Here is a 23546-nt window from a genome sequence, read left to right as displayed (position 1 = left end):
CTTCACACCATCACCATAGGCATAGGCCATAGTCACTAAATCTTGACTTAAGATAATCTAGACTGACTAGACCTAGATTCTAGATGTTTTTGTTTGTATTCACACTGTAAATAATCACTGGAGGGAGCATTGAAGGGTAAAGCAAGAACTAAGTCAAACGTTAATGCACAATGATTATTAGTTTGAATTAGATCTAAAATCTAACTTCAGGCTCAGGATCTATCTATCAATATCTATTAATAAAATTAATTTAGATTTTTATATTTAATAAATTAATATAATTATAGACTCTAACTAGATCTAGAATCTAGGACTAGAGGCGAGAGCAGGTCTATAACTATAACTGTATAGTTAATAGTTAAATAGTACTATAAGTTCTAGCCATGATTCTAGGTTTACACTCAACTCACACTGTCACTCACACTGAGGCTGACTTGTCACTTGGACTTGGCTGACAGAGATTGAATTGATTTTTTTTAAAACTGTGACATTTATTTCATTTAATTTTAATCAGTGACTGAGTGAGTGGAGTAACCTTAAGTGACTAACAAAGTAACAGTAGACTCATTAGAATACTAAAAACCTAATACTTTATAGAGATCTAGATCTTAGACAAAATCTACTAAGACTAAGATATTAATTAATCAATAGATTTAAATACCGAGTGGAGTAGCCTCAGTAGGTAGATCTATAATAGTATAATTATATATTATATGATAATCAGTATTTAAACTATAATAGTATTAGTATTACTAGATCTAGTATTAGTATAAAGTTATAAAGATGATTTAGATAGTAAAAATTGTAAAAATGTTGCATGTCTTTCATGTTAGTTTCAAGTTTTTTACTTTTTGTTAAATCTTAGAATTTGTTACTGTGTTAAAATGATAGAATCTAGTGTTGGTGTAGTATTCAATTTCTTGTACACAGTACTACTACAGTATATAGTCTATCAACTGTCACTTACTAGGGAGGCACTGTGGCCAAATGGTAAAGCGCATGGCTTCAGAACCACGGGTTCTGGGTTCAAATCCTGGTGAACACTAGAATTTTTAATTTCAGGATCTTTTGGGGTCTCTTGAGTGCACCCATGGTCATTGTGCTGGCCACCTGACACCCTAGTAAACCGTGGGCCACAGAAACAGATGACCATTACATCCTTCGCCCCATAGATCACAAGATCTGAAGGGGGAACTTTACTTTTTTTAAAATTTATTTATATTGTTTTTTTTAATTATAATCAGACTCATGCTTATATCTAGATCTATATTCTATAAAAAATATATATCTATATAATAAAATTGTGTGCGTCTAACTTTCATGTTAGTTCAAAGCTTGTTACTTTTTGTTAAATTAGAATTAGTTATTATGTTAGAATGATAGAATCTAGTGATGCTGTAGATTTAGTAGCGTAGTAAATTCAATTTCTCTCTATATAGGAGATATAAATTTATATATTTGTAAACCCATAGAATAATCATACTTTTATTGCAAAGACTTTCTTCTAAGCCAATAATAGCCTAATAGTTTTTCGCAAAAGATGCAATGTAAAACGTTACGACGTGAGCTGTGGTTTTCTATAGATACTGTTGGGGGGACTTAAGAGACTTTCTTTTCTAATGGTCATGTACAATCACATTGAGAACTAACAGAACGAAAAAGCAACTCTTCAGATTGATAGTCTTTACCAGAATGTTCATTTTCGTAATTGCAAAAATATTCCCAAAATGACTTCCTTAACAAATTATTCATCCGAACGAGGCTTGGTCACCTGGTACCATATTATATATATACTGCATACCAGCACCTTTTTGAAAAAAATATTACTTTTCTTGTATTTTAAGGTATATTATTAATTTTTAGTAGTTAAAAGTTAGGCAATCAACTACTGAGTACCGGCACCTATTTTTTTACAAAAAAAAAGCACTGTATGTATATATATTAACGACATCTCTGAATCCGCATGTCTGGTGAAGTGAGAAGGAGATACAACACAGGACTACCTCTTCAAATGACGTCATGACACATTCATCCAAAATACATATATATTCACTACAAAGAGGATTCAAGGTATCACCTACAAAAAACCAGATCACTAATGAGGATATTTGAAACAGAAACACAATGGCGATTGAGCCTCTTTAAGGCCTTTTGACCACAACTACTGCGTATCTTACAATTGAGTAATTGCAATTAATGAGAGATTTGGAAAAATTTACAGATATGGATTTACCATTTGACACATATTTCCCCCCTTTTCCTGTTCTTGGATCAAGTTGAATTTTGCATAATTGTTCATAGTCAATTATAATTGGCTGTGGAGCCCTATTTTGGAGAGACACTCCCGTCCACAAATAGCGCAGGTTAAGGTGGCTTTTGTTTTGGTGATAGAGGAGCTGGCCATTTTTCGGATTGTACGCTTTTCTTCCTGAGCTGAGACCCATGTTCTTTCACTGTCCATAACTTTCTTGGTCACTGTCTCTCTTCATCTGGTGTGGCCTAGAGCTATGTCTTCCCATTTGTCAGTATTGATGTTCACTGATTTGAGGTCCTGTTTTATTACATCTATGTAACGAAGATGGGGGCGACCAGTTTTTCTTGTGCCAGTCATGAGTTGTCCATAGAGGATGACTTTCAGGATGCGCTTGTCCTCTATCCGGAGAACATGTCCAAGCCAGCGCAAACGGCGTTGTCTGAGGGCTGTAAAGATGCTGGGAATACCTAATCGCGCAAGGATCTCAGTATTGCACACTTTTTCTTTCCATGTGACTTTCAAGATCCTACGGAGACATCTCAAATGGAATGAGTTCAGTTTTCTCTCTTGCTTTGCATAGGTGGTCCATGATTCACTGTCATACAGCAGTGTACTCATAACGCATGCCTTGTAGACTTTCATTTTGGTCACCGTAGTTAGCTTATCTCCTCTTCTAGAGACAGGTCATCTTTAATTGACATAGTCAATAACAATACATGAATCAATCCAAAATTGAACCAATTAGTTAATTATTTAGTACTTTATTAATTAATTTTAACAAAGCAGAAAGGGGGATAAACCCCATAATTTTAAGATAAATGGAAGTACTAAGCTGTCCCAACAGTTTAACAGATTATGGTCGATGTTTTCTATTTTATTAGAATGAAAAGAGTTGTAAAAAAATAAGCATGTCTTTTGTGTTATTAATTTGTATTAAAAATAAACTATCAATGTAATTAAATGGACATTTTTACACTTTCTGAAGTGTGGTGCAACTCATGCTGCTGAAATCATGTCCAGAACACCTCAAAATCAGCAAGCACCAAAAAAATCTCGAAAGAGACCAGCCACACCTGTTTATGGGGGACAAGAAGGTTCTTATAAAAATGCAAACAGTGACTTCATATGGTACGTTAAATTATTTTTATCATTTGTAATCTTTCAAAAATGGCTGATCAAACTGTAGCAACGGTCGGAAAGTCCCTTGCAGTCATAAAAATAAATTCATTTTAGATGCAAGACTCAGTGAAAGCATATACTTGATAAAAATAAATTCATTATAGTTAATGCACCGATGATTTTTGCCTTTCTTGAAAACAACTTACCTGCAGGAATCTTAGTACCTGATCCACAACTCCTAAGATGAGGAAAGTTGTTCAAATCATGAACAGTATAAACTATCATTCTCGATTTGCTTCATTTCAATAACCAATTCTAATAATTTAGAAAAAGATCCATTTGTATGTTCACATTATAGTTAATACATCTAGATGTTTGAATATATCCTTAGATAAAGTTTACCAATTACACTTGTAGTTTATGCATCTAGATGTTTGAATATATCCTTATAGAAAGTTTACCAATTACAGAACTCATTTTTATTTAGAGATGGCAAGAATACATGGGTGATATTATATCAATAGTTAAAATGGTACTTATGAGTTGTATGACCAAACTTCACATTTGACCATCTTGCTGCAATGATTTCTCTAGCATAATTCTGGGCTGGAGATGTATTTCTAAGGGGCTCATACATAAGCTTGTCTCCAATGGCTGGAGATGTATTTCTAACCTTATCTATAGTGGTATAGTTACTTTTAATGCATTCTATCCCATTTTCTAATTTTTTAACTGTCACAGTTTCAGAGTAAAAAATCTGTTGTTTTTTTCTTCAGCCCATTGTGTTTTGATGTTATTGACGAAGCTTACATGACAAAATGTGGGCATTCCTTCTGGTAAGGGTAGGCTTTGTTAACAATAACAGAGATAATAAAACAACTTAACCTTTTCATTATAAATATAAATGTATTTTATGTTAGCTTACACTAGATTTCTCGTTCTTTTATTAAAGCCGTGAGTGTATTGAGAAAAGCCTGGAAAGAAACAACCGATGTCCCAAATGCAGCATTCCAATTGAGAACAGTGGATTTATATTTCCTAACTTTGCTTGTTAGTATATTTATTTACCACACATATAGTTCTGTTAATAATTAGTAATTATTACTATTATGTTAGAAAATGTTTTCTATTAAGAAGCAGAAATGAAGTTGTTTTTAAGGTATATATAGTTTTAAAAAAGAAAAAAGCTTATGTGAGATAAAGTTTTGAATTCAATAATTTTAATTTAAAGTGAATGTAAGAATGCAATAGAGGGAATTTTTTTTTTAAAGAAAAAAATTAACAAAGAGTTCTACACTTTAAAAAGATACTTACATTCGCGACAAGTTCAACTGTTGATGATGATTGCTGGTGAAAAAAAAAAGGTTCTCATAGACTTAAATTTATTAAAATGCTTTTTTTTTTCTTTTTAATTGTGCTGCTTTGTTAGTAATTTATCCTTTGCTGTAGTATTGCTTCAGTATTTTGCTTTCCTCTAATTATACTAAAGTTAAACCTTTTATTTTTTCCTGTTTAGTAACTGAACTGATTAAAAAACACAAACAAGATGAACAGAAAAATGTCTTAGTAAAACAGATGAGTCTCCAGGAGTGGCAGAGCCTCTCACAGGACTGGGACCTCGGTGAGATCAACAACTTCATGTCTGTCCTTTATTTACGGAAGCAACGGCTGGAACAGGGCCTAAAGATATCAGAGACGAAAATCTTGAAGAATTTTCTGGAGGAAGTGAAGAACCGGAAAGAAAGGGTAGGAAGTTCATTTATGGTGATATTTGTTGGTATCATATCTATATAGTAGAAGGTGTGGTGGCTGAATGATAAAGCGCTTGGCTTCTGAACCGGAGGTCCCATATTCGAATCCTAGTGTAGACTGGGATTTTTTTATTTCATGATCTTGAGGATTCATCTGAGTCCACCCAGCTTTGATGGGTACGTGACATTAGTTGGGGAAAAGTAAAAGCAGTTGGTTGTTGTACTGGCCACATGACACATTCATGAAATAATTTAAATGTATTGTTATAAACCTGGTGGTGGCACAGATGGGGGTAGTGGGGTGTGTGTAGTCAGCCGACGCAAATCGCCCCAGGCCAGCGCTAGACGAGCGGTCAACCGTGACGAGTTACGACGATCGGCCGAGACGAGTGTCAACAAGAGAGTTCGGGAAGGATCGCCGACGTGAACAGAGCTCAGGGGCGTCACGAGAGTTGTAGTCATCTGACCACCTAGAAACGTCAAGCGGCGTTCTGTCCGGTTCGAGAAGGCCAGTAGGGACCCTATATAAGAGCGGAGGTGACGCAGTCAAGACGGTTGAGAGCCCGGTTCACTACAGTCCGGTCGGCTACAGCACAGTTCAGCGGTGTGGTTCTGTACGGAGCATTACGACGGTTCAGTGCGGAGTACTATCAAGTACAGTTGAGACGAACGGCGTCTTGATCTTGGTCTGTGATCGAGTCCGACACAACGAGCCCTAGTGTGTGAAGTCAGTCCTGAACTGTTGAACCCAGTGCAAGCCCGGAACGAGACGGAGAGGCCAGTGCAAAAGACTTGATACGGCGGAATGGTGTTATCGGAGAGATATTTGTTATCGCAGAGCTATTTGTACTGTTCTACGTGCTGCCAATTGTACAGTATTGGCTGTTATTTATTCAACTATTAAAGTGTTACTGGAGCCCTGAGTTGTCAAGTTCTTTACGTTGGTGGTGTATGGTACAGTTTGCAGAGAGCCTGGATAGTGAGATTCGTAACAGTATTTAGCTTATACAGGGTATAACTCCTACATTTTAAATTAATATACCAAAACAACCCAACTATCTAGAAAAAAAATGCTTATATATCCATGAAAATTACATGGTCAGTTTCATTTTAATGGGCTTAAAAACTGTTTCCCGTTTTGGTACAGATGCATTTCGATCAAAGGCAAAGTGTTGCTATTATAGATAGGCTGTTTTCACTATACGGTTCAATAAAGCCCACAATGTTCACCAGTCCAATTCAAGATGGGTTTTGAAAAAGAAAGAAATAGTTATGTTCATACTGTTATACTAATGTGCTAACAAATAGTTTGAAAGTAGTCCTAACTATCAGATTTTATTAAAATCATTGATAAATATGTTGTTATCTTTATGTTTCATTTTATTTTTCTGTTTAGAAATGACTTATGGCCTATGTCGTATAGATAAAACATGTATTGTCTTTTGAGAGGGGGGAGGGTTGCAGGGGAGAAATTGGGATTAAAAGTTTGTGTAACTTCTAACAGGAAACAATTATTGATTTTAATAATATGAACATTTGAATTTTTTTTTTTTTAGGAGCTGGAGAAACTGAAAAGACAGTTAGAGTATTTAAATCAAGATTGTCAAGCTGTTGGGGTAGGAACATTTTTGCATTGATACAGTTTGTAAAAGCATGAAATAAAGATATTATTGAGTTCAGTACTTTAGGAATATATTTTGATGTCTGCTTAGACTAGGTTATTACTAAATCATTTGCAGGAAACATTACGAGAGTTTGAACAGAAACAGCTGGAATGCCCTGTAAGCAGACGAACCTTTAGTTTTTTTCTGTGTCTTTTCTCTTTTGTCTTTTTAAAAAAATAAAAATTTTGCATTTTTAAATTATAACAAGCGTTAATTAATTAAAGTAATGATTATACGATTTTAAAGTGTTTCTGAAATATTTCCTAGGACCACTTAGTGCCTAGCTCTTCCACCATACAGTCAATAGCCGGATGCAGCAGTTCGAATCTAAATATTGCTGGGTCATCCAGTTCTGTGGAAGCCGGCAGTAGTAGAGACTCTAGTTTACCTGAGTCATTTGCTGGGGGATCAATAGTAAGTCCTTTTTTCTAATTATATGTTAAATTATGAATGTACATGTAAATCTATGTTGTAATATAAAAGAAATTTAGCCCATCCAGCCTTAGTGATCTTGTTTCAAATTTAGGTGTTGAATTTAGAAGATGTAAGTTAACCAAAGTATTATCTCAAGTAAAAATGATGGGTAGGTGGGATGTCAGGGTCTTGGTAAGGAGAGTAATCTCATCCTATTTTCCTATCATGTTAATATATCCATCTGTTTTGTGTGTCTGCTAAATCTAATTACCTAACATACTCCTGGGCACTCCCAAGGGATCATAGGGCCACAACAATACGTCGCCATCCAATTCGGTTTTGGGCAGCTTTCTTCATCTACTCCCATGTCATACCAGTACCCTCAGCTTCACTGATGACTGACCTCTTCCAGGTTTGCTTGAGTCTACCCACTTTCCTTGCGTATTCCAATCAAATGCCTGCATTGCAACATTGGCAGCTGGTTTTCACAGGGTGTGTCCTATCTAGCTCCATTTTCGCTTTTTAATATCCTGGGCTATGGGCTTTTGTCTAGTTCTCTCCCACAATCTAGTTACCTAACAACTGTTAATTAATTCTTTTTAGAACATTTGAAGGATACAATTGGATTTTGAAAATTACCATTATATTCTTCTTAAGTGATAATTATAATTTTTGGTTTCAATTTTACGACAGTCATTATTATTTTCACTAGATTTTACATGAGTAGGTTACCAAGAAATAAAAAAAATTCTTTTAAATCTATGAACATTTTCATTTTATTTGTACCTACAGGCCCGTCCAACCATAGACATGACAGAGGCCAGAAAAAAAAGGAAAGTTAGTCAACACTTTGAGGATTTGGAAAAAGTTTACTTGGAAGAAAGGGGTGGGCTGGGATTAGGTAAGAAGTTTATAATCCGTAGCTGGAACAATTCTTAAACTAGACTGCATTCAGTTTTAATTTAGAGATAAATTTGTGTTTCTTTAGAGTTGAAGATAATCTACTTCCTAGTCCAAACCTCCAGCAACGAATGGTTGAAGGCAGGGTATGAAGCTGGGACCATCAAGATGACCTAATGACAATCGAGCTCGCGTACCGTACGCCCAGACAACCATCTATTATAATTTACTTGCCCTTTCTAAATTATGTTATTAGTCATAGCTTTTTTTTTTTTTTTTTTTTTTTGCGCAATAATTTTTGATGAATGTTAATTACAGCTAAATATTTGGTCAGGGTTGTGTATATTTGTAATTAACAGTGACTTTTTTGTTTGTTTGTTCCTTTGCTTGTTTTCTGGGTTGTTATTTTGTATTTATTTCTGTCTGAAGGCGGGGAAAGTGATGGCAGTTTAGATCAATTTGCAACGTGCATGTCCAAGTTCCTACAGTACACTTCCATTAAAGCTGTAGCCAGTCTGAACTACACACATGAAGTTTTCACTAACAGCTCTTCTATTGTCTCAAGGTAAAAACCTGTCAATCTTAACATTTTGTGTGTGCTTGCATTGGTTTATTTTGTTTCTTAAGACAGTTTATATATACAGATATATTTTGTTCTTAATCAAATTACTGTAGGGAATTGTTCATCCTTAAATGAAGTTTTAAGCATCATGAGTTAAGCACGAAACTATTTTATCAAATTAAATGTGAGACAACCTGCACCCATTAAACCACTGTTACATAAGATCTGAACCAAGTGGTCATCTCCTTTCCATTAGGACTAAAACAGAAAGATTTAAAAACTCATTTATCCCACTGTCGGTCAGAGTGTTACAAGATCAGCTGTCGTCATCGAGAAGTACATAGAAGTCCAATTCACAAAGCGCTGGTTGTGAATGTGTATGTGTTTTGTGAGTGAATGTTGTTCGAATTTTTCATCCATATTGTTTTTGTAAAGTAGTTACGCTGAGGTTGTCAATTGTAGTCAAACTGAATTTCCGTTTGATTGGATCAATAAAATTATCTTATCTTATCTTATCTTAGTTAGCCAACGATGCAAACAGGTGTTACAGTTAGTTGTACCATAGCTATAACTGTTTGGTTTTGTATTGGTAGGGCTAAATTTATAGTTTCACTCTACCATGGCTTGCATGAGATGGTAAGATTGTGGTCAACAGGTCCACGTCAATGTGTGTAAGGGTAGATGAGATGTGGAATTTTCAGTTAGTAGAGGACTAGACTCAGGGAGAGTAATATGTGTACTGGACTAATTGTACTGGGAGCGTATAGTTAGTCAAGAGTTGTTTAGTAGAAAAGTCTTTTTCCTATGGTAGATATATACTAGATAGTCTATGTTGGACTTTGTATTTCCTTTGAATTGATGATCCACCTAGTACTACTTGTGTAAATAAATTATAGTTTGAATAAAGTTATTTATTCCTATACCTATGTGTCTAGTGTCTTTGAAGAAGATGATAGTGCTCCATTGGTAAGATCAAAATGTCCTGTCATCAAAAGATTGAACTGGGGCTTAGAGTTGCTTTCCAGTGATCCAACCCCCTAGATAACAACCATCACTGCCAACCAGGACAACTCCCAGTTTGTGACATACAGATATTGTCTCTCTTTATTTGTGTGTTTAAAAGAATTGAAAAAAAAAAGAAAACAAATTGATCAACAAGTCATTCTTAATTTTGTTTAAACTATTTAATTTTGAAAGGCTTTTCAAACTGCTGATTGCTTTTTTTTTTTTTTTTTTTCAATAGCAATAATTTTGTTTTTATTTCTTCAGTGCTCTAATTTATTGAGCGTTTCCCTTTTTTTTTCAGCATTGAGTTTGACAGAGATTGTGATTTCTTTGCAATAGCTGGTGTCACCAAGAAAATTAAAGTGTTTGAATATGGCATTGTGAGAGACGCAGTTGTAGACTTGCATTATCCGGTGACAGAGATGAGTTGCACCTCTAAGATAAGGTGATACCAAGTTCTTTTGTAATGTCTAATATTGAAGAGCTATGCTACAGGATACAGTACAGCCTTTTTTAGAAATAAGACAAGTTGTCATAACTTTTTATTACGAGTTCTGATAAGATGGGAAAATGTTTGAAAGTTGACTACAAATTTACAATGGAAATAAAGTACTCTTTACTTCTAAACATGAAATATATATGTTCATCTTTTGAAATCATTTAGGATGAAAATAAAGTACATTTGACTTATAACCAGGAACTATATATATATTTTTTTTTCATCTTTTGAAAACATACATAACCTGAAAATGTTATCTTGAATTGTTAACCCACATAGCTGACTGGTGGTATGCTTCAGAACTACCATCATGAAGCTCCTGAGTTACTGCCGCTCCCTGCTGTCCTGCACAAGGTTAGGGTTAGAACTTGAATAAATGTCTGAATCTTACATGAAAGCAAAGCAATCCGCAGCTAGCATACCAGGCAACACTCAAATTATTGAGATTGACTTTGTTTAGAGATTCATAATTGAAGACATGGCAATTTTTTCACAGCTGTCTTATGTAGATTATTTAGTTCTTTTGTTTCATGAATGTTGTCAGTAGTTAATTTTGTTTTACCTTATCTGTAGCTGTATAGCCTGGAACCCTTACAACAAGCACATGTTAAGTAGTGCAGACTATGATGGTATTGTCTACATGTGGGACACAAGTACTAACCAAAAGGTCCAGATGTTCCAGGTTGGTACCAATGTTCTTCCAGTAGAGCCCTTCATACCAGATGGAGGGTACCTTTTACTTTAAAACATTTAACTCCTGTAGTGAAAGAAAGCTGTGATTACTGTAGAGTAGAATGCAATAGAAGTTACCAGCAATTTTTTACATTCTTTGTGTCTCATATAAAATGAAATTATTAACTAAGCAAAACTCTACCTTGATAAAAACCAGATGTGTTCTAAAGGTATTAGAAGTATATGTGTTTTTTTAAACTAGACACTTTTTAATATAATTTTTTTGTTTTTTTCTAGATCTAGTATTTTGCATAATAATTTATTGGTTTAATATTGTCACATTCTCTCTTAATTTCATCATTATTCCTAAATATTCCAAACTTTCTTCCCTCCCTTGTCAAATAAAAACTAATATGCTAATAATTAAATTTAGAAGTTTTGAATTGGAATATCAAACTGTGAATAATATATATTTGATATATTACTGTGAGAAAAAGATAACTTAGCTACACATTTCTATAGAGAAGAAAATTCTTTCAAGTTTACTATTTTCTTAGTATTGCTAAACAATGTTTAGACAATGTTTTGTCATTTTTACCTATATTTGTAATTTTTACCTATATTTAGACAATGTTAGTAATATTTACTTATATTTAGACTATTTGTAATATTTACCTAAATTTGGTCTGTTGTAGTTTGACATTTAGTCTATGATAATTGTGTGTACATACATTTTAACAGGAACATGAGAAGCGGTGCTGGAGTGTTGACTTCAACAGAATGGATCCCAAACTGTTAGCCTCAGGTTCTGATGATACTAAAGGTAAACAATATTGTTATTTATTCAAAGGCTTTGCAATGGTGGAATAGGAAATTGGTTTTAAACAATCATAATCAGATTTGATACCAACATTTCTAATGGAATAATTTACTTATAATAAATATTGCTGGCCAGTTGGTGAAATTCTGCAAGAATAAAAACTTCAATCTTTTACAGTGAAACTGTGGGACTGGGACAATTCTCATTCGGTTCTGACTATTGACGGAGGTGCCAATGTCTGCTGTGTCAAGTTTAATCCAACCACAAGATACAACCTGGCCTTCGGCTCTGCTGGTAGAGTACACCAATTCTCTTTATTTATTTAACTAGTGTTGTACTTGGGTTTATGCCAACTTAGAGTTGTAAGACTAGACATTCAAAAAAATTATAACAGTTGAGGTTGTGCTCTTTTTTCGCAATGAGGAAACATAACTTTACTGTACTGCCAGACTGGAGTTTGTTTTACTAAACCACTTTGTTTCATGAAGCCACTTTTATTTTGGCATTGCATGGCAGTTGGACAGTTTGTGTCACATGACCCTGTAAGTCTAGGATGCTGGCAGCTGTTTCAAGTTATGTCTTTAGCTATAGATGTGAATAGAGAGTAGAAGCAAAAATAAAATTATTCAATTATTCAAATTGTTTCTATTCAAACACAACACCACCTTTTTCATATGGCTAAAAATATAGTGGAATACAAAAATAATCTTGTATAACATCCAACTACAACCCACGGTTATAATCCTGATTTATAAATGATATTATAAGACAATCTGTTTGAGATTTAATGTCCTAACATCATCTGCCTTCCTTGATCACGAGGTTTGAAAGAGGTAGGTCACTTTATTCTAGGGCTAGCATCTGAGTTTTCTTTGGGCTAGTATACTTATCTATAACATCTATATTGCAACAATGTACGATATTGACTTCTTCACTTGAACTGTTTTCTCAGACCATTGTGTTCATTACTATGACTTGCGCTACCCAAAGAAAGCTGTCAATGTGTTCCGTGGTCATGGTAAGGCTGTCTCCTATGTCAAGTTTCTCAACGGGACAGACATGGTCTCAGCGTAAGTATTGACTTTATACAAATGCCCTTTTCTGCCTGCAACACATACATATATGATTCTAGTTTGACCCTATTTGAAGAAATATTATTTATGTAGGAATATTTTTTAAAGTTGAAAAAAAATCTACATATTTTATGAAAATCTTTTGCTTGTGGTGTTTATAATATCTTAATATTTGTTGATTTAGATCTACAGACAGTCAGTTAAAATTGTGGAGCCTTGGGCGGCCTAATGCCATCTCAACATTCAAAGGTCACATCAATGAGAAAAATTTTGTTGGGCTGGCCACTGATGGGGATTACATAGCATGCGGTGAGTCTCAGGGAATAGATTACTTGTAACTAAAATTCTGTATTCAAGTAATTAGAAGCTAAAAGATAGAGGGCATCAGAGGTAATTGATGGATCATGCCTTTCAATTGTGCTAGAGCAGATCTTGTTTCATTGTGTTCTACTTCACCTTTATAAGAACTGATTGAACTGTTTCTAGAAACATATTAAAAAAAAAATAAACTTCAATAAACCAAATCAAAAGCTTGAAAAAACAAAGCACTACAGTGTGATTTACTGACTACATGTTAATTTCCAATGGCATGCATCTCAAATAACCTATGGCAACTAGTCCAACTCCTGTCCTTCACGTTTCGCTCAGATATTGGGTCTGGTGGAACTTTCATCTCTAACAGAAGGGGAGGTGCCTAAATCAGTAAGCTTCAGGCTGGCTATCAATCTAGAAGGAAAACTGAATTTAAACCACTGCTGCCTTGCTGTAATACCCAAACATGGGAAAAAGCTTTTGGAGTCTACCCTGAGGAAAAATCAGGACCGGCGACCCTTAGGCAGCTTGCAGCACATAGTGCTACACCATGGCAGAGCTTGTAACTCCTCTGATCCCAAACTGTACCAACATTTGGTATTCTTTTGAGCATATTTGCTGCTTGTGGGTTACATTGTTCCAACCATATCTAATACCCATTCTTTGAGGTGGTCCATCATCACTTCACAACTGATGAAAGCCATACTCATACTTGTCTTATTATTTTTTGGGTTGTTGTTTTATTTTTTATATTTCATTAATCTTGTATTTGATCAACTATTGCCTCTATTTTTTTGCTGTTTTTTCATTTGGTCATATAAAAATGTCTTATGCACAAAAAAAAAAGCTCATTATCTACAATCAACAAGCCAAGTGCAGCAGCTCATTAGTGGCATTATTTCTGAAGAAAAGATTCTCATCCAGAAGAGTTTCCTTTTTGAAAAGAAAGCATCAAACAACAAAATGTGAAGCCAAGCGCCTGGCAAAATTATCCTTGTCAACTAGGAAAACATTAAATGTTCTTCAAAATTCAAATGAAGATGACTTACATTGACCCAACACAATCAGGGATTTGTCATTAACTGACAAAGGCAGTGCAAAAAGAGAAAGGTCAATTAGAATTTATACTACAATATTGTCATAAAGAGAATTGGCAATAAAGAATATCAGTTGCTTTGTCTAATCAATTCTGGAAGTAACTGTCACTAATGGCACTTTGGCTGGCGACAGTGAATCAGCTGAATATTTTACCCAACTGAAATCTTTACTGGGTGTGCATGCAGAAATGTTCAAATGCTTATTCCTAACACCTTAGCATTTACTGCAGGTCTAAAAATGGTGTTAGCGAACTCCAGAGAGTGTTCAGAAAAGTTTAGACGTCTCATTTTATTGGTACTTAACACCACATTCTCAATTTAGCTCTTCTGCATTTGTTGGGATTCCTTGGTCACTTAACAATAACTATCATTGCATAGAAGACATTTTGGCAGGAAATGAGGCCTTACAAAAAAAAAGTTATATTCTGACAAAGGAATGCATGAAACCCATGAAGGGTGGGACCATTTCAGGTTGTTGTTTTTAACTCAAGCTTTTAATCTCAATGGCTACTGCATATACTTCATAATAGTTCTTGGTGGAATGGAAAATGTTTTTTTTTTTAAATTTTTTTTTTCTCCTACCAAAACGTAGAGTTGAGCTCAAAAGGGCTTTTGACTTCATTACATCTACCTCCATGGGGCGCGGTAGCTAAGTGGTTAAGCGCTCGGCTTCCAAACCTGTGGTCCTGGGTTTGAATCTCAGTGAAGACAGGGATTTTGATTTTCAGGATTTTTAGGGCGCCCCTGAGTCCACCCAACTCTAATGGGTACCTGACTTTAGTTGGGGAAAGTAAAGGCGGTTGGTCATTGTGCTGACCACATGAAACCCTGCTCATTAACCGTTGGCCACATAAACAGATGACCTCGACACCATCTGCCCCATAGATCGCAAGGTTTAAAAGGGAAACTTTACTTTACTTTTTACATCTACCTCTATAAATCAAGGCAACGGAAACAATTTAAAAATAAAAGTCTTGTATCGCTGAAATGTATTAAAAAACACATAAAATTTGTATCTTTAAAGATTTTGTTGTCTTCCATGACTCAACATCTTTTTATTACAAGTGCAAATTGTAATGTATTTTTTTGAAATATTAATTATTATTTTTTTCTATTTGCTTTTAAATTTTTTTTTTGTGTTTTATGTAAACACGGTGTGTATTTTGTAACTTTGTAACACAGGAAGTGAAAACAACTCTCTCTACCTCTACTATAAAGGATTGTCCAAGCACATTCTGACCTACAAGTTTGAACCTGGCAAAAAGTTGATCGTGAGCTATCATTTACTTTTCATGTTGGAGTTTTTAACAAATAATTTTAATTATTCAAGGCTTTTAAAAACTATATCACTTTTCACTTTGTCTTGACCTTTTTTTTTCTTTTTTAAAATCTGAAACAGGAGAAACCAGGCAAGGATGATGACTCCACAGAATTTGTTAGCGCAGTCACGTGGAAAGCTGTGAGTTTAGTCTAATGAACTGTAAAAAAAGAATACATTTTTTTATTAAGTTATAATTGGTACATAGTGTTAATAAAAATATGCTTAGTGTTAATAAAAATATGCTTAGAGTTTGTTTTTTTATTCACATATTTCATTTTTTTTTACTTTCTAGGATTCTAATATTCTAGTGGCTGCCAACAGTCAAGGTGTTGTCAAGGTTTGTACCATACAATGTCATAGATTTTTAGTTATACTAATAATACTAAGGCTCGTCTTGAAGTCCAAAAAGAGTTCTGTATTTTATGTGGCTGTACCTTTCTAGCTGTGATCTGCATATTTTGCTACATTCTGTGCACACCTGACCATTGTTTGCCTGTGGTTGGTTTAAGTGTTTTCTTTACTCTGGATTTGCCTGTCCTCAGTGGTAGATTTCCTTTTGGGCTGAAATGTGTATCTCGCAGTCTTTGTTATAAATCTCCACTTGTTTCGTTCGGAAGCCACTTTGTGCTCTCTTCTATGTCAGTTAAAACAAGATGGCACCTAAGATGATCTCCAAAACCTTTTTTTAAGGTGCACCTTTGTTACGCTCACCAAGTTTCAATACTACTGTGCTTCTTTATTTAAGATGTATTAAAGTGGAGTCTCACAATCTTTCTCTTTTAAGTAATAAGTTATTTTGGGATCCTCAAAAAGTACAAATTATTTTAATACAGGGTGTCCATAAAGTCTGGGCACGTAGGATATTTGCATGCTCTCCCTGGATGAAGTACATTAAATCCTTCCATATGACCGTTCATCATTGCCACCGAGAAGTACCGGCTCAACTCTTTTTCTTCTTTTGTCAAAGCCATAATTGATCTGTGGATGCAAAAATCCAATTATCCTATGTGTCCAGACTTTATGGGCACCCTGTAGATTGTTAACACAAAAGTTTAAATGCTGCAATGTCAAGGCTGCAAAATTTTAGATACCAGTGTCACTTGTATTGTACTTCAAGTCTTTCATTAAAATGTATAAAAATTATTCTACGCAAGCAAATCTTTGAAGAATAAAGGAAATGTTAAGCTCATACATCTCTTTAACTTGCTCTCTTGGTTTACAACGATCTAATACAGACAGGCACCCTTTTAATTTTGTCATGCTATAAAAGACAAAAGAAGCGGTGGCTGAGCAGTAAAACGCCTGGCTTCAGTGCTGGAGTCTGGGATTTGAATCCTGGTGAAGACTGGGATTTTTAATTTTGGGATCTTCTGGACGCCTCTGTGAGTCCACCCAGCTCTAATTGGTACCTGACTTTAGTTGGGGAAAAGTAAAGGCGGTTGGTCATTGTGCTAGCCACATGACACCCTTGTTAACCGTAGGCCACAGAAACAGATGACCTTTATATCATCTGCCCCATAGATCGCAAGGTCTGAGAGAGGATGTTTTCTTTTATAAAAGCCAACGCTACCTTCTAATTAAAGAGATTGTTTGATTGTCTGTGATATGATTGCATTTTCCTCTTGGATTTAGTTAGTAAAAATAATTCTGAAGTGTTTATGTTTCAGTTGCTGGAGTTGATGTAGAAGAAAAGAAAGAAGGTTTCATTCATTGAACACTTGGTCTTTCACTGACAAACTTATCCAAGAGACACCATGCCAGGGCGCCCCTCCCATGTCTGGAAGAAATGCCTAACAGTTGGGTTTTCATCTCCTAAGATGTTTAAAGAGGCTCAAACTGGTATTTAAAGTCAACTAAGAAAATAGGGTTCTACTTTTGAATTGAATAGACCTAGGTGTATAATTGAAGACCTAAGTGTGTAATTGGAGACCTAGGTGTGTAATTTGAAGATCTAGTTCTAGACATGGGTTAGAGTTAATATCCTGACATTGAGTTCAGACATAGGTACAGAGATTGTATTGGGTTTAGTTAACTGTTTGTTTTATAAATAATAATTATTATTTTCTGATGATTTTTCAGCACACAATGCATTTTTTCACTCACTCTAAAAGAATCCTTCAAATAATTATATAAAGAGATATATCTATGTCTATTGATAACTATACACATAAGTACAAATCATTACCTCTAAGTAACATGTTTCATTGTATCATCTTCATCATTCACACTACCTTAAGAAACGGGTTTTGAAGGATGTCTGAGCTTAAAAGTGTTTAATCATTATTTACATAATCTGTGTCTGACTGCTGTGTTTATATTGATGTGTAATATTTGTTTTTGCAAAATGTAAGCATGACTTGCAGATCGGGGCATGGTTTCACACACACATTATTTCCCTTGTATTTATCTCTTTCACTCTTATATAAATGGCACAACGTCAGAATGGTTTCTGTACTAAATGGCTGATTAATAATCTGGTGTTATGAACCACTCTAAAGAGAGGTTTCCAATAGTAAAGGCTCTTCTGGTAAATAGACCTACTTGGAGCTGTTTTCATCTAAGTACCAAAAGTTTAATTTCCACTACCTGTACACTTGAAGGATTTAGACACAAAATGCAGAAGATATAAATTGTAAGAATGTTTTTACTCAAGAGTTTTTTTTCCTGAAATATCTTGAATTCAATCAAGAAGCTTTTATCCTTATCTTCAAAGTGTTTTGTGATAAGTCCTTTGAACACAAGTTTTAGCCTTGATTGTTCTGTAGATTGGTTATAATTTTATAATTATTATTACATTATTATAATTTACTGTTATTGTTAATTTTCATTATAAGAAAATATTGTATTTGAATCTTGTGATTAAGGAAAATGTGCAGTTTTATGTTGTTATAAATACCCAGCTTTTACCTAGACATTCAGTAATGTAAATGTAATGTGTGACTACTTGAAAGGAATGCTATTCTTTTTTTTTTCCCAACAATTACTTTTTTTTTGGTCTCTACTATAGTCTTCTAAAAAAGAGTCCTCTTTTGGTCCCTATGGTAGTACTACAGTCTTTTTAAATAGAGTCCTCGGCCTGTCCCTTTCCAAAGCCTGCTGCTGTCAAGTATTGTCTTTGTCAAGAGTAGAAAGCTGAGTCTGAAGCCCTTCTGGATAATGGCTTTGTTGTACTTTCCGTTCCTTAACTAGCCTTTGGCTAGGCTTCCAATTACTTCCTATGTGGGATAGATGCCCCAGCAATTAGCACCAGATAGAAAATAGAAAAACTATTGGGGCAAATACACATCCCACCTGACTTTCATGGGCAGCACATTCCAGCTTCATGTGTACATCCTGGTTTCATGTGTACATCCTGGCTTCAGGCACACATCCTGGCTTCAGGCGCACATCCTGGCTTCATGTGTAGCACATCCCAGCTTCATAAGTACATCCTGGTTTCATGTGCACAACCTGGCTTCATGTATAGCACATCCTGGCTTCATGTGTAGCACATTCTGGTTTCATGTACAGCATATCCCAGATTGATGTGCACATCCTTGCTTCATGTTACATTCCAGATTGATGTGCTCATCCTGGCTTCATGTACACATTATAGCTTGAGGTGCACATCCAACTTCATGTGCACATCCTAGCTCCAGGTGCACATCCTAGCTTCAGGTGCACACCTGGCTTCATGTGTAGCACATCCCAGCTTCATGGGTATGTCCTGGTTTCATGTGCACATCATAGCTTCTGGTGCACATCCTAGCTTCAGGTGCACATCATGGCTTCATGTTACATCTCAGTTTCATAAAAGTTAAGAAATATTTAGGAAAATTGAAATGTCCATATCCATAAATGGGGGGGGGGGGGGAGTTAATGTTTTGAATAGTTGATTAAAGATGATACATTTATTTACTGTTCTTCTATCCTGTAATCTCTCCTGGAATATTATTGGGGCAGCATTGATGACTCTTTCTTTTAGCTGTTACCATTTATTTTTTTTTTGCTCTTCAATTGTTAAAAGTTGCCAATCCCTAAAGATTTGAATATCTGTCAAATTTTTTGAGGCTCTGGAAATATTTTTGGATCAGATAAAATAAATGGCACTAGTTTTGTCAGTTTTTCTCATTGTATATATATATATATATTATCATAATACCTTTACATGTGTGATGGTTCTTGAAGTTGGTAAAACTGTTTCTGTACTAAGAATTAAATGAAGTAAAAATGTATTCTAAGTGCTAGTTACTTTTTGAAATTTTATTTAAGAGATAGATTTTTTTAAATGCATATCTTCTCATTGTACATTTTATGAAGGAACCATAATTGTGTTTTTTAAATTCAGCCGTTTCTCTAGTACTGTTCCTATGAGCTAATCTAATGCAATGTTTTGCTTGTTTTGACCAAATTGCTTCATCCTTAAAATGTTTCTACCAATATAAATGCTATTGACTTTCTGTCACTTCAAACTCATTTTTATTCTGTTAGTTTTCTTTGTCACAGATTTTAATATAAAGCTTTGATAATTAGAAAAGATTTCATCTCAGTTTTTTATACTAGATCTTCAAACATGTGACAATGTATATGTTAAGATTCATGAAGATGTGAGGCTGACATCACATAGACATTAGAATCTATTGCACAATGGCAGGCCATTGCTCTGTGACAGTCACGTACAACATACTTTCAGTTATAGTAAGTATAGAAATATAAGTCACACTAAAGGATGAAAGTAGTAGTCATTTTATGTGGACTAATAAAGATTTTGATGTCTTTGTAAAGGATATTAAAAAAACAAAGAAAAAATGTGGTTAATTGGTATTCAAATATATTTTGAAGAGATTAAAACTATTTGAATAAATGGCCCTTAGAAATGTCATTTAACATTAAAATTTGTGACCAAGCTAATAAGATTAGGATAGTAAGAAAGTCAAGAAATTTTAGGACATGGCATTAGAAAAAATCCTGAAACTTCTTTTAGAGGCAGCTTTTGAGACCCAAATCCTCCCTCGTAATAACCCTTATCATCTCCAAGATAATGCTAGAAACTGTGTTCCTTACCTCAGTTATAAATGCCTTATGTCTGATTCATTGCTATTTTATTTCCATGTCATTTGATTGTATGGTAGTCATCTATTTGCATTTTTATTCTTCCTAATAAATTATGGCACTGGCATTTGTGAAGTGAATGATTCTCAAGTCTTATACAGACATATCAAAATGCTATGTTTAAACTGTTCACCAAATTTCTGCGTGGAGTAAACTAGTTGTCTGTCTTGGTAGTGATTGATTCCTTTAATAGCAAACGTTTTTATTGTTCAACAATCTTGAAAGTGCTGCTTCAATATATGAATCTCAAAACCAGACTGTTGGCCAGGTTTTTAACAAGTAGTAGTGCCTTTCCATTCTGGTTGTGCTTTTTATTTATACTGTCGCAAAATGGATGTACAATGTTGATCACCAAAATGTTTCTAGTGTTATATGATGTTTCCTGTTTGGGTGTTTTGTGTTTGAAATGTTGATTACTGGTAGCTTAAGAGTATAATTATAAGGCTTGTCTTTGTCCGAAGATTAATGAGTAATTGAAGATTGTCATGTAGGTACACATCCCCAGCTGCGACCAACATATTTTGCCTAATAGTATAAGCATGAAGAAACTACAGAACAGTTAATATGCAAGAACTTGTGTTAGGATTTTTTTTTTTTACATTAGCTGTAAAAAGGACCTTCATATCTTCTTGTAAGTATAAATAACAGAATCTTTTCCTGTTTGTACATATTATTTTTTTTATAACAGAATTGGCCCTAGTAACATGATAGCTTTTTTTGTGTGTGCGTAATTAAAGTTAGTGTTGTCAACGTGTTGTGATAGGATGACAAAGTATTCAAAAGATTTTGTACTTGGAAAGAATTTTTGTGATATGGGTAAGGAAGGTGTCTTAATTGTACTTGGAAAGAATTTTTGTGATATGGGTAAGGAAGGTGTCTTAACTGTCTTCACATTGACCTATCCCTGTCTTCACATTCACCTATCCCTGTCTTCACATTCACCTATCCCTTAGGCTGTTGAACCGTTAGGGTACCACACAAGATCTGTTAATTGTCTTTCTCCATTCTTCTCCTTTGCTTTGAATTTCATTCAATGACAGGCCTGTGGCTTTGTCTGTCTTCCTCTTCTTCCTGGTACTGTTCCCAGAAGGACATCTTTTGCGATTCCTGATGACCTTGTGATGTGACCATAGAGCTTACGTTGTTTTTTAGAGTGGTTAGCAGGTCATCACGGGGTCCAATGGCTGTACTAATCCTGTCTCTAATTTTTTCATTTGTGATGCAGCCTTTATAATTGACACCTAGGATCTATCTATAGCATCTTAGTTTCATTGCTAGAATTAATGTAATGTAGGCAAAGATGATTTCTTACTGAAAGCTAATTGAAATGTAAGTTGCTGTTTTTATTGCATACAATGTCAGCAGAATGAACTTGAAATAAATATGTTTCTAAACTAAAATGAAGCTACTTAAACAAAACATTGTCATGTTACCATGCAAGGTCAAACTGTTAACAGGGTATTTTGTACATTTCTGTTTTGTACCTAGGATAAACTGCGAGACTCGAACCCAGTATTTTATTTAGTTTTCCATTTCAAATATTTCCTTTTTTTTTATGTCCTCATAGTGCCTTGAGCCTACATTAAGTTTTCTATCAGCTCTATAGAAATGAAATTATTATTATGATTTAAAGGACTCCATTATTGTTCAGTGATATCACTTGGGTGTGCAGTGTTTCCCAAACTTTTTGTCTGACGGAACACTTCACACATTCTGAGCATTTAGCGGAACACTTTGCTTATTTTTTTTTTAGAGAGGTTTATTTTCACGCCTACTAGTTTATTATTCAAGTAGTTTGAACGCCTGTTCAGGCCTCGCGGAACACTGGAGTTCTGTGGAACACAGTTTGGGGAACACTGTGCTTGAGAAAACCGAGAGCTAGGTAATCCATTGTACAAGTTATCCCCCTAAGTCACCATCCCCACACACAAATAGTAATTGTTTTCTTAATTGTTTTCCCGAGTATCAGTTTTGTACGCTTGTTTTTTTTTTTTAAAGTTTCAAGCAAAATTTAACTTCTATTTATAAATGAAATAATTATAGCTGTGACTGTTTCTTTAGCAAACCTCGTGGTAGTTGGTGTGAATGTGATCGGAATAAATCCTTCCAATGATGTTAATATGTTGAACTATTTCAGTTACATGCTTTACTGAAGTTACTTTTTTTTTTATTAAATTATATTTCTGTCTAAGGCCAAGGGATGCTTTGACAAAAAAAAAAATGCTTTTTTTTTTTTGTTTTGATTTTTTATAATGATAATTTATTGATAATGTTTTACATTGTTGTGTTATGTGAATCATACAAACTGAGCCAAAGGATGCTCAAATATTAATTTGTTTTTCAATTTATAATTTATTGAGAATTAAATGTTAACATTCTGTCATTGATTGTTTGTTTTTTTAATTTCTAAGATTATAATAAAAAAGAAATACCAGTTCATACATTTACTTGATGAAACATGAATGAGAATATAAGTCAGCAAACGAACAATTTATTTGCCAACAGAGCTAGAAGTTGAAGTAGGCTCTGCCTACTGTGCAAATTAAATTACTAATAGCTATTAAATGGCAGAAATAAAAAGGAACAGATTACATCGGGCAGGTCACCTCGAAAGAAAGCCAGTGAACAGAGGAGCAAAGATTGTTCACTGGCAAAAAACAAAAGGCAGGCGCCCCAAAAGGCAGATCACGAGTACTGGGGCTTGATGACATAGAGGCAGATCTATAACAGCTAATAGTCTGGCCATGGAGACGTAAAGCTTGGGATAGATCAGAATGGAGAGATGTGCTAAAGCAAGCCTGGGCACTCCATGGGCTGTAGCGCCACTGGGATGGATTAAATAGCTATTAATGTTAGCATGTTTTTTTTTTTCAAATAACTTCCCTTTCCTTTCAGACCTTGTGGTCTATAGTGCAGATGATGTAAAGTCATCTGTTTCTGTGGCCTACATTTTACGAGGGTGTTATGTGGCCAGCACAATGACCAACTGCCT

The 23546-nt window shown here is 34.7% G+C and overlaps 1 protein-coding gene across 1 annotated transcript; it reads left to right on the top strand.

The window, feature by feature from the left end:
• On the top strand, window positions 1-22937 carry LOC106072026 (E3 ubiquitin-protein ligase COP1-like). The gene is made up of 20 exons (XM_056041648.1): window positions 1-136; window positions 3240-3382; window positions 4150-4209; window positions 4326-4423; window positions 4890-5119; window positions 6681-6740; window positions 6864-6905; window positions 7056-7202; window positions 7995-8103; window positions 8532-8667; window positions 9971-10114; window positions 10742-10850; window positions 11582-11663; window positions 11838-11954; window positions 12613-12730; window positions 12918-13042; window positions 15325-15413; window positions 15542-15601; window positions 15756-15800; window positions 17131-22937. Exons 2-20 carry the CDS (start codon window positions 3267-3269, stop codon window positions 17146-17148), a joined length of 1905 nt encoding a protein of 634 aa, XP_055897623.1. The 5' UTR covers window positions 1-136; window positions 3240-3266; the 3' UTR covers window positions 17149-22937.
• The last annotated feature ends 609 nt before the right edge of the window (window positions 22938-23546 follow it).

Source organism: Biomphalaria glabrata, chromosome 9, assembly GCF_947242115.1.
Source record: "Biomphalaria glabrata chromosome 9, xgBioGlab47.1, whole genome shotgun sequence".
Classification (NCBI taxonomy): domain Eukaryota; kingdom Metazoa; phylum Mollusca; class Gastropoda; family Planorbidae; genus Biomphalaria; species Biomphalaria glabrata.
This window is presented reverse-complemented; position numbering and strand designations above follow the sequence as displayed.